The 12,258-nt window shown below is 38.9% G+C and overlaps 1 protein-coding gene across 5 annotated transcripts in view; it reads left to right on the top strand.

The window, feature by feature from the left end:
• ome (dipeptidyl peptidase 4 omega) overlaps nucleotides 1-12,258 on the top strand; it is a 561,457-nt gene that overhangs the window by 65,896 nt on the left and 483,303 nt on the right. For all 5 annotated transcript variants that reach the window (XM_073986480.1, XM_073986477.1, XM_073986478.1 and 2 more), the window contains one exon: nucleotides 10,164-10,852. In XM_073986480.1, coding sequence (XP_073842581.1) covers nucleotides 10,355-10,852 — 498 coding nt within the window. In that variant the 5' untranslated portion in view covers nucleotides 10,164-10,354. The remainder of the gene's footprint in view (nucleotides 1-10,163; nucleotides 10,853-12,258) is intronic.

The raw sequence follows: 12,258 nt of genomic DNA on the forward strand, positions 1-12,258 counted from the left end.
TCTATAGAAATTTTTTCGATTATCAATAAAATTTCTATAGGAAATTTTTTCGATTATCGATAAAATTTCTATAGGAAATTTTTTCGATTATCGATAAAATTTCTATAGGAAATTTTTTCGATTATCGATAAAATTTCTATAGGAAATTTTTTCGATTATCGATAAAATTTCTATAGGAAATTTTTTCGATTATCGATAAAATTTCTATAGGAAATTTTTTCGATTATCGATAAAATTTCTATAGGAAATTTTTTCGATTATCGATAAAATTTCTATAGGAAATTTTTTCGATTATCGATAAAATTTCTATAGGAAATTTTTTCGATTATCGATAAAATTTCTATAGGAAATTTTTTCGATTATCGATAAAATTTCTATAGGAAATTTTTTCGATTATCGATAAAATTTCTATAGGAAATTTTTTCGATTATCGATAAAATTTCTATAGGAAATTTTTTCGATTATCGATAAAATTTCTATAGGAAATTTTTTCGATTATCGATAAAATTTCTATAGGAAATTTTTTCGATTATCGATAAAATTTCTATAGGAAATTTTTTCGATTATCGATAAAATTTCTATAGTAAATTTTTTCGATTATCGATAAAATTTCTATAGAAAAGTTTTCGTTTATCGATAAAATTTCTGTAGAAAAATTTTCGATTATATTTTATCGATAAAATTTCGTTTATATTTTATCGTAATAATTTATTATTTTATTTATTTTATCGATAATCAAAAAATTTTCTATAGAAATTTTATCGATAATCGAAAAATTTTCTATAGAATTTTTATCGATAATCGAAAAATTTTCTATAGAAATTTTATCGATAATCGAAAAATTTTCTAAAGAAATTTTATCGATAATCGAAAAATTTTCTATAGAAATTTTATCGATAATCGAAAAATTTTCTGTAGAAATCTTATAGATAATCGAAAAATTTTCTATAGAAATTTAATCGATAATCGAAAAATTTTCTGTAGAAATCTTATCGATAATCGAAAAATTTTCTATAGAAATTTTATCGATAATCGAAAAATTTTCTATAGAAATTTTATCGATAATCGAAAAATTTTCTATAGAAATTTTATCGATAATCGAAAAATTTTCTATAGAAATTTTATCGATAATCGAAAAATTTTCTATAGAAATTTTATCGATAATCGAAAAATTTTCTATAGAAATTTTATCGATAATCGAAAAATTTTCTATAGAAATTTTATCGATAATCGAAAAATTTTCTATAGAAATTTTATCGATAATCGAAAAATTTTCTATAGAAATTTTATCGATAATCGAAAAATTTTCTAAAGAAATTTTATGGATAATCGAAAAATTTTCTATAGAAATTTTATCGATAATCAAAAAAATTTCCTAATAAAATTTTATAATCGGAAATTTCCTATAGAAATTTGATCGATAATCGAAAATTTTATTAAAGAAATTTGATCGAAAATCGAAAAATTTATTATAGAAATTTTATCGATAATCGAAAAATTTATTATATACATTTTATCGATAATCGAAAAATTTATTAAAGAAATTTTATCGATAATCGAAAACACTTCCTATAGAAATTTTATCGATAATCGAAAAATTTATGAAAGAAATTTTATCGAAAATTGAAAAATTTATTATTGAATTTTTATCGATAATCGAAAATGTTATTAAACAAATTTTATCGAAAACCGAATCATTTATTATAGAAATTTTACCGATGATCGAAAAATGTATTATAGAAATTTTATCGATAATCGAAAAATTTATTATAGAAATTTTATCGATAATCGAAAAATTTATTATAAAAACTTTATCGATAATCGAAAATAGTATTATAGAAATTATATCGATAATCGAAAAATTTATGATAGAAATTATTTCGATAATCGAAAAAATTATAATAGAATTTTTTTCGATAATCGAAAATTTTATTATAGAATCTTTGTCGATAATTGAACAAAATATTATAGGAATTTTGTCGTTAGTCGACAAAGTGATTATAAAAATTAAAAATGTATTATAGAAATTTTATCGATAATCGAAAAATTTATTATAAAAACTTTATCAATAATAGAAAAATTTATTATAGATTTTTTATCGATAATCGAAGAAAAAATTTCCTATAGAAATTGTATCGATAATCGAAAAAATTTCCTAAAGAAATGTGATCGATAATCGAAAAAATTTCCTATTGAAATTTTATCGATAAACGAAAAAATTTCCTATTGAAATTTTATCGATAAACGAAAAAATTTCCTATTGAAATTTTATCGATAATCGAAAAAATTTCCAAAAGAAATTTTATCGATAATCGAAAAAATTTCCTATAGAAATTTCCTATAGAAATTATATCGATAATCTAAAAAATTTCCTATAGAAATTTTATCGATAATCTTAAAAAAATTCCTTTAGAAATTTTATCGATAATCGAAAAAAATGTCCTATAGAAATTTTATCGATAATCGAACAATTTTGTTTTTTCAAAATAGTCTGGCTTAGGTTAGGTTAGGTTAGGTTAAAGGACGCGCAGCTGTCGTGTTGGACAGCCACTCCACTCGGAGACCTTATGGTCCATTGTGTTCATCCTAAAGTAAGGGTAGGGGAAAAGAAAAGAAATAATAGCATATCGAGTTTAGAAATAGGAAAAGGGAATAATTAAGTAAGTTATAGGATAGTTGAGAATGATTAAGTAAGTGCTATGGATTGAAAGATTATTTGTAAGGAGAGAGAGAGAGAGAGCGAGTAAGGAGGTTAGCAGTATTAAAAAGTTGTAATTTGCTCGTTTTGAAGCCACTTCAGACCCTTGGCGAGAAGAAGCAGTGTTGTCGGCTCGGCTTGGCAGAGTGTTGTCAGAGATGATAATGTGTGTTCACCCATTGTTTGAACTCTCCTGGTCCTGAGCATTGGACAACGGCATAATAAGTGCTCAATCGTCTCTGTTTCTTCTTCGTCTTCGCATAATCTGCAGTAGTCCGTGGGGTCATCTCTATCCCATTTGCAGGTCATTGATCTTATCCTGCAGTGTCCCGTGATAACTCCAATCATTAGTTTTAGATCGGGTTTTCTCATAGAGAGTAGGGAAGTGGTCTTCCTTTTAGAGAGGTTGGGCCAGATTGCCTTTGATACCTTGCAGCCAGGTTCGTTATTCCAGATCTGACCAGCCTTCTCCCTGTATGTTTGTTCTAGGAGCCGCATGAAGTGACACAGGGGTGGCCTGATTGAGTTATCGATTTCGATGTCGCTTGACTCAGATCCGCGACGTGCCAGTTCATCCGCCTTTTCATTTCCCTCGATGTCGCAATGCCCCGGGACCCAGCACAAGGTAACGATTGATCGTAGGGCCTCCAAAGCTTTCCTGCAGTGCAAGACCGCAGCAGATTTGATAGAATGGGATCTAAGTGATTTTAGGGCCGCTTGGCTATCCACATAGATAGTCACCGGTCCGGCTATATCCCCTTCCATGTTTTTAATCAATTCTGCTGCTTTCGTGACCGCAAAGATTTCGGCTTGGAAGACGCTACAATTTTCGCTTAGCTTGTACGAGATCCGTAAGTTGAGGGTATCGCTGTAGACGCCCGCTCCTGTTCCCTTTTCCATCTTGGATCCGTCGGTATAAATCTCTATACCGGGTAGAGGTAGGGAGTTGTGGGTCCAGGCTTCTCTGTCAGGTATCCGAACTTCAATGTCGTCGAAGTGTAATTGTGGTGATATATAGTCACTGATTACCTCCAAACCCACCGATAGTCCAGATTGTCGTAAGATAGCAGCATGGCCGTAGTCGAAGTTACGCCATGAATTTAACTCCTTGAGTCGGAGAGCACTCTTTGCTGCCAACTCCTGTACTACGAGATTCATCGGATGAAGATCCAGTAATACATTGAGATCAGCCTGTGGAGTGCTTTTCATGGCACCGGTAATTAGAAGAGATGCCGCTCTTTGAACGACATTAATCTTGCGGAGAAGGGATGTCTTATTCAAAGCATTCCACCATACCAATGAACCATAAGTTAGAATGGGGCGAACTATGGCCGTAAAAATCCAGTGTATGACCTGTGGTTTCAAACCCCAACTCTTACCAATAGAGTTCTTGCAAGAATAAAGGGCTATAAGTCCTCTCTTGGCACGTTCCTCGACATTCCTTTTCCACGTTAGTTGGTGGTCCAGGATAATGCCAAGGTACTTGGCCTCTAGGGAGAGCTTTAGGGCCACTCCATCCAGCGTTGGTAGGGGGAATGGTTTGACTTTTCTCTTGTTCGTAAATAGAACCAGCTCTGTCTTAGATGGGTTCACCCCAAGTCCATTGTTGTGTGCCCATCTTGATAGTTTGTCCAGAGCTCCTTTCATGAGTTCCGATAGCGTTTGTGGGAACTTCCCGGTGATCATTATGACCACGTCATCAGCATAAGCTACAGTCTTTATACGTAGTTGGTCAAATTCCTTAAGTATTTCGTTAATCACCAGGAGCCACAGCAGTGGTGATAATACACCTCCTTGTGGTGTGCCCCTGGTGACAGACTTCGAATGGAGGTCTCACCGATATTTGAATTGATTATCCTGCCGCTAAGCATTCCATCGATCCAATTGATCAGTGTAGTGGAAACACCTAAGTTCAAGAGTGAATTGTGGATGGATTCGAGTTTGACGTTATTAAAGGCGCCTTCTATATCTAGAAACGCTGCTAACGTATAGTTTGAGCCCATCATATTCCTCTCGATTAAACCAACGACTTCATTAAGTGCAGTCTCCACCGATCTGCCTTTGATGTAGGCGTGTTGGGCAGGACTAATAACACTGTTTCCAAGTTTGGACCTTATTCCTAGGTCAAGCAATCTTTCTAACGTTTTCAATAGAAAGGAAGATAGGCTGATTGGTCTGTAGTCTTTGGGAAGCGTGTGACTTGACTTCCCCGCTTTGGGGATGTATGTCACCGTGACCTCCCTCCACAGAACCGGTGTGAACGATAGACGTAGACAGGCCCTATAAATATGATCCAGGTGTGGTATCAACACCTCCAATGCATTTTGTAGCATAGCAGGGAAGATACTATCTGGACCAGGTGATTTAAAGGGCTTAAAAGTGTTTATCGCCCAAGCTATCTTTGTGTGACTTATGATCTCCTCGATGACACTCACTTCCCCTGTGGCTTGGTTACACATTGGTGGATCGGCTGAGCGATCTGGTGCATCCATGCAGTTGGGAAAGTGGGTTTTGGCCAGGAGATCCAGAGTTTCTAGACCGGAGTTAGTCCATGTGCCATCATCCCGCTTGATACTGCCGATGGATTTAGGGTCCTTCGACAGTACTCTACGAAACCTGGCTACATCCTTTACTCCCTCTATAGACTCGCTAAAGCAGACCCAAGATCTGCGTTTAGCCTTCTTTATTTCGCTGTTGTACTTATTGAAAGATACCTTGTAGTTCTCCCAATCTGTGGACAACTTCGTTTTGTTGGCTTTATTGTAGAGCCTTCTGCTAATCTTCCTGAGATTAGCCAGATCTTTCGACCACCAGACCGGTTGACATCTTCTGCCTGGGTAAGTGAGTGGGCAGGCGGTCTCATAGCTGTCCACCAAAACCTCTGTCACGTGATTCACTGCACTATTAACCTCTGTGGCTGTTTGGGGGTATCGTGACACTCCCAGCTTGGAGCTTACTAGTTCATTGAATTTGTTCCAGTCGGTTTTCCGTGGATTTCTAAATGGTGGCTGTCGAATGCCATTAACAGAGACTTGGAAGAATATCTTCCGATGATCCGAAAAGGAGCATTCTTCCGATACCCTCCAGTCACTGATAATAGATTCGTCTTTATTAGTGAGGGTTATGTCTATTACCTCCCCCCTGATTCTATTTTGAAAAGTGTATTCATTTCCCCTGTTGCATATTCTGAGATTATATTTTAAGATAAAATCGAATACGGACTCACCTCTGGCATTTGTGTCTCTGCTGCCCCAGTGGAAATGGTGAGCATTGGCATCACATCCTAGGATGATGAGGCAAGTGCTACCCATCTCTTTGACAAGCTTCTCCACGTCATTACCCGGTGGGTCAGGGCTCTCGAATGGCATGTAAATGGACGAGAATATGGTGGCTCCATGGGAGCTGCATTCCATCCTTACAGCCGTAATATCACCTCCGCTGAAATTAGAGAGGAATATTAGTTTAAGACTCTTCTTAGCAACTACACAGGTTCTAACCTTGTCCCCGTTGGATGTGGCGAAGGTGGTGTAGTTGCTATCGTTTAACCCAGCAACCTTATTCTTGTATAAGTAAGGCTCCTGGATTAAGACGATGTCAACTTCAGACTTCTTGAGGGCTAGAAGAAGTTCAGCAGCAGCCGCTTTGCAGTGATGCAGATTAATCTGCATTATGCGAAGCGGCTGCTGCCTCCGTTCCTCCACTACTTTCGTCCTAGTCGGAATCTGATCCATCCTAGACCAAAATGTAGTTTGCCCTCACGAGTCCTTAAGTATTCTTGCCCCTGAGTGTCTATTGACACCCTGATGGCAACACCTCCATTTTCCGGATTGTGGCTGACCAGATTCCATGTGCTGGTCCGGAGATTGGGGTTTTGTCTGCCGAGTATGGTCAGTATGCGCGCGGGATCCACAGGTGGAGGTGGCACCCAAGCTGACAACACTCTTCTGAAAGGGACCTCGTTGACCCCAACGACTGCCAATTGACATCCCTCCCAGAGTTCGCCAAGACCCTCTATCGTGGAAGTGAGGAAATCCAGAGATTCCCTATTTTCACAACAGATGACCCTAACGCCTCTGTATGGAGCGGCACTGCCAAATTGGGTGTGTTTAGGAGGTTCCCCTTCTCCTGCGAACACGATGTCACGCAGACGAGTTTCGATAAGTAGCCATCGATCCTCTCTGATTACCCAATCAGGGTCAGATTTATCGATGACCGCTGCTCGCAACTCATCCGGCACCATCGGTCTGCTTGTTCTTTTTCCCCTGCTGTTGGTCTTGAGATGGGAGCTGGAAGATTCCTTGTGGCCCAAGTTAGCTTGTGAGGCTGAACTGGCTGCGGCATCTTTCCTGTTCCCAGTCTTAGGGCAACCGGCTGGGGAGGTATGAATGATGGGTTGTTGACCTGAAGTGGGCCTCTTTGCACTGGGGAGTGGCTCCTCCATTGACCTGTCTCTCTTCACCGCGATTTTTGGTGGAGATGGATTGGGCTTGGTAGGTGCTCCCCCAGGTGCGGAGACCGGTGTTCGGTCGGACTTCCCAGATTTTGAACTCTTATGATGCGTCCCCTTCGGCTTGGCTGCCTTCTTCTTTGAGGTTTGCCCTGTCTGTGTGACGGGACATCCCTTTGAAGAGAGCTTTGAGGTCGAAGGAGGCGAATCATTTGATGGTTTACGGATCATGTCAACATCGCTCCCAGTTTGGCCCTTGGGGGCTGTGGGAGTCGATGTAGGCATTGACCTAACCTCTTCGTTTGCCGTAATAAGAGAAAGCTTGCTGATATCAGGTTTTCCCTTGGGTAGGTGAGGGTGAGATCTTTCGATCTTTTTCACTACCTTGAGATTAATCCTGATCAGCTTGCATTCTCTCAGCGTTATAGATGAGGGTTCCCTGTCAATGAACTTCCTGAGGAAGTGCATTGCTCTGTGGTACGCCTTCCTCTTTTTGGCCCATTTACTAGCAGAGCTATCTGAGGTGGTGGGAGCTTTCCCGGCCGGTATTTTGGTCGGAGCTCCTTCCTCAACAGCAGCCAGTCCTTTTGAGCCAGCAACATCGGGTGCGGCCGATGGTTGGGTAGCTGGTGCATCGGTTGGTCCAGAGTTCATACAGGTGGCTGCTTCCACTGAGGTCGAGGCCGACTCATCGTTGACTACAGTCGCTGGAATGACTGTGGTGTTCATTTCGTCATCCGATGAGCCGTCCTCGGCCCCAGTAGAATAGCCACCCTGACTGAGACGCAGGGCCAACGTCTGCTCCAGTATCTCCAGGAGTTTCCGGCTTTGTTCAGCCAAACTGTCAGTGACAGCTCCCAGAGTGGGTACCTTCGGTCCGTCCCCTCCCGACACTACCGTCCCGTCAACCGTTGACTGGGTTGCCCCAGACTTGGTAATAGATTTTGAAGAATTGTCCTTTGGCATTGCATTGTTGTCATCAATCGGATTAGTTTTGGTTGGTTTTTTGTTTAAATTTTTGCTCTCCATACGTCATAGATTTAGTGGGGGAAGTGAGGTCCACCATGGCATAGCCCTCCTGTACCATGGCAAGGACATGACAACTAAGCCATTACTGCGTTGAGATGCCCAGGTATCAACGAGGCTCCGTTCTAATACAGTTGGTACCCTAACTGCAAACCTTAGAACACCGATGGGCACGGTTTCGCCTGACACCCCGGCGTTAGGGGGTCTCTAATAAGTAGGAGACCGCTACTTGGATAACCTTTGGTCGGTCACAGTTCCCCAACTCAACACTTCCAGGGTGTTGAGTGTGGAAACTGTGACCTTAAGCCCCCGCATCGCGTCAAGATTGTTATCCCTGGCTTAATCCCATTGTTGTTGTTTTAATATTTTAAAACAACTATTTTATTAGTGGAAAAGATTTGGCATTGTTCGCCAAGGGGTAAGGCAGGGAATACTATAGTTTCGATCCACGCCACTGGATCTCATCAGTTCCCTTGTTTCTTGTTTGTGGATATTCTCCACCGAAGTTATTTTTCAATAACTTCTTCAACAAGAAACTTTTTATACCCAAACATCAATCGTCAGCTCGAAGTATAAAGGTAAGCAAAGAAAAAAGTTCAATGAGAAGTTTTTCCTTGGCAACCTCATACAACTCCGACGAAAGTGTCTGCGAAACAATTCAAACCTCTTCCACTTGTATGTGTCGTCGAATTTTGACGAATGCACACACCAAAATTTGGTTGGTCTGCTTTACAGCAAAAACAACACACGTCGTGCCAGTGTCTTCAATTTGAAGCATTGTGGCGTTTTTTTATTGGGATAGCGTTTGCAATTTTGTTTTTTCAAAATAGTCTGGCTTAATCCCATTGTTGTTGTTTTAATATTTTAAAACAACTATTTTATTAGTGGAAAAGATTTGGCATTGTTCGCCAAGGGGTAAGGCAGGGAATACTATAGTTTCGATCCACGCCACTGGATCTCATCAGTTCCCTTGTTTCTTGTTTGTGGATATTCTCCACCGAAGTTATTTTTCAATAACTTCTTCAACAAGAAACTTTTTATACCCAAACATCAATCGTCAGCTCGAAGTATAAAGGTAAGCAAAGAAAAAAGTTCAATGAGAAGTTTTTCCTTGGCAACCTCATACAACTCCGACGAAAGTGTCTGCGAAACAATTCTTATAGAAATTTTATCGATAATCGAAAAAATTTCCTATTAAAATTTTATCGATAATCGAAAAAATTTCCTATTGAAATTTTATCGATAATCCAAAAAATTTCCTATTAAATGTTATCGATAATTTAAAAATTTTCCACAAACTTTTCCTCCACTTCTCGATGAGCTTATTGATTTGTCTAGTGTTCCAAATATAAATTTGCTCTTCATAGTGAAAAAGTTCATTTGTCGAGACATGTAGAATTCAAGCGCCAAGCCCCCCTTTTTCAAGTGTCCCACAAAATAAGTGTTACAATGATGATGATGATTTTTCAATTTTCTATTTGAAAACATATTTGACAAATCATTTTAAACATTCTCGAACATGACAAGACGATTTTTCTTCCCTTTGCAAACCTGCAATTTCTTTCGCAAAAAATGTAACATGTTCACACCTCTGGAATAGCAGTGACAAAGACATCATGAGGCGATAATCAGCAACAGTTTTGTAAAGTGTTGGGCAATATTAAAATGGATGACTGAATGTTAGTTGAGTGTTGAAATGTAGACATGAAGTGGTGAAAAGTTACAAAAATTGAGTTGAGTTTAGGAATGTCATTGAAAATAGAGTTGTTTTGCAAGTCTGGGCAGAAAGGGGGTGCGGTGTTGAGGTCAAAATTTCAGATGTCCCTTGGTTTGGTAGTCCTTGAAAAAAACTGTTTAAAAATCCACGCTTGTGGTGAGGATGGTCCTTGAAAAAAATTGTTTAAAAAAATCTACGCTTATGACGAGGATGGTCCTTGTTTTTATTCTTGAATCCTACAAAAAATAATTAAGAAAATCTTTTTTTCTTTTCAGAACTTTGTAAACTCCGCTGGAGTATGCAATACCATCCTCCTTTACATTGATACGTGAAAGCAGTTATTGGAGCACCTAACCTCCTTATAAAGAAAATTATCAAAAACGTATCCCCAACTAAATATTAAACAATAGAAACCTCCTTCCCCTTTCCTTTGCTCTGAAAACATTTTTGTTTGGTTCTTCCTACTATGAGTACCACTTGGATGGAAGCATTGCATGCTGCCAAACAAACGGAAACCGCGAAAACAAAAAACTCACGTATCGCCAAAACCAACAATCATCGCACAAGACGTCACCATCAACGATCAACCCGAAATCGTAGTGTCAGTCCCATAATAGCATCACCACCAACTATAATAAGTGCTGCGGTTGCATCATCGCCTGCAGGATTTTTTCAATCTTTGTTTGAAACCAAAGATTCGATACGTTATTCGGCATTAAATCAAACGGATATTGAAAAAGCTGAACATCTTCAAAGTCATCAGGGGTCATCGGGGGCAGGCGAAGGAGAGGCAGCCGTATTTGTGGGCGGAAGCGGTGAAGATTCGCCCGGTAGTGATAGTAACGCCAGCAGCAGCAGTCTTGAAGATTTATTTGTCAACAATCGTCCAAAGCGTAAATTACGCCGCAAAATGCGTCGCAGTGATTCGTATTCGATGCGGGAACCTTTCGACCATAGTAGACAGGTAAGGAGCATTTTTATTTATTTTCTAAAAATTTCTTAGATTTTTTAAGACTTGGCCACCTCCAGCTTGCCTCCATTTAGTGTCACGTAAAGGATTAATGTTTCCAGAGCGCTGTATTCTATAATAACTTAATTCCACCTCCCCCTCCCTTTTCCTTCCATTCAAAAATCTTTTTGGACAAACTTTTCATACCTTGGATCTTTTGTTTTCCGAACTCGTGCAAAACTACTAAATTCAAGACTTTGTCGCATTTCTTTGCCATATTTAGTTAAGGCCAGCTAATGCGTCTGTATATTTTTCCTTTTGTACACATTAACAGGATGCAAATAAGTTGTCAGTTGTTGCTTACGCGAAGCTCACTCTTTTTCTCTGAATGAAAAACATGTCGCATAAGTTTATGATATTTGCGACAAATGTAAAATACCAATGGCGGAATCCTTGCGAATGTAGACAACGGATTGAAAACTTTGGCTAACAATAACACAGGGCAACACGAAAAATAATTACAACAAATATAGGGAGAATATTAAATAGGAAGCACTTGGTCTTTGAGTCCAACCATCCAACGATAGATGACCTTTCAGCCCATCTATCCAACGATAGATGGCCTTTCAGCGCATCTATCCAACGATAGATGGCCTTTCAAGCCATCTACCCAGCGACAGATGGCCTTTCATGCCATCTATCCAACGATAGATGGCCTTTCAAGCCATCTACCCAGCGATAGATAGCCTTTCAACCCATCTATCCAACGATAGATGATTTTTTTCAAGGACCATCCTCATCATAAGCGTGGATTTTTTAAACAATTTTTTCCAAGGACCATCCTCACCATAAGCGTGGATTTTTTAAACACTTTTTTTCAAGGACCATCCTAACCATAAGCGTGCATTTTTTAAACAATTTTTTCCAAGGACCATCCTCACCATAAGCGTGGGTTTTTTAAACAATTTTTTTTTATGACAATCCTCACTATAAGCGTGGATTTTTGAAAAATTTTTTTCTATGACAATCCTCACCATAAGCGTGGATTTTTTAAACAATTTTTTTCTATGACAATCCTCACCATAAGCGTGGATTTTTTAAACAATTTTTTTCAAGGACCATCCTCACCATAGGCCATTTGGATAGATGGGCTCAAAGGCCATCTATCGTTGGATAGATGGACTCAAAGGCCATCTATCGTTGAAAAGATGGCCTCAAAGGCCATCTATCGTTGGATAGATGGACTCAAAGGCCATCTATCGTTGGATAGATGGACTCAAAGGCTATCTATCGTTGGATCGATGGACTCAAAGGCCATCTATCGTTGGATAGATGGGCTCAAAGGCCATCTATCGTTGGATAGATGGGCTCAACGGCCATCTATCGTTGGAAAGATGGGCTCAACGGCCATCTATCGTTTG

The sequence above is a fragment of the Musca autumnalis genome, unplaced genomic scaffold (genome assembly GCF_047663935.1).
Source record: "Musca autumnalis isolate F117 unplaced genomic scaffold, ASM4766393v1 scaffold_4, whole genome shotgun sequence".
In the NCBI taxonomy this organism is placed as follows: Eukaryota; Metazoa; Arthropoda; class Insecta; order Diptera; family Muscidae; genus Musca; species Musca autumnalis.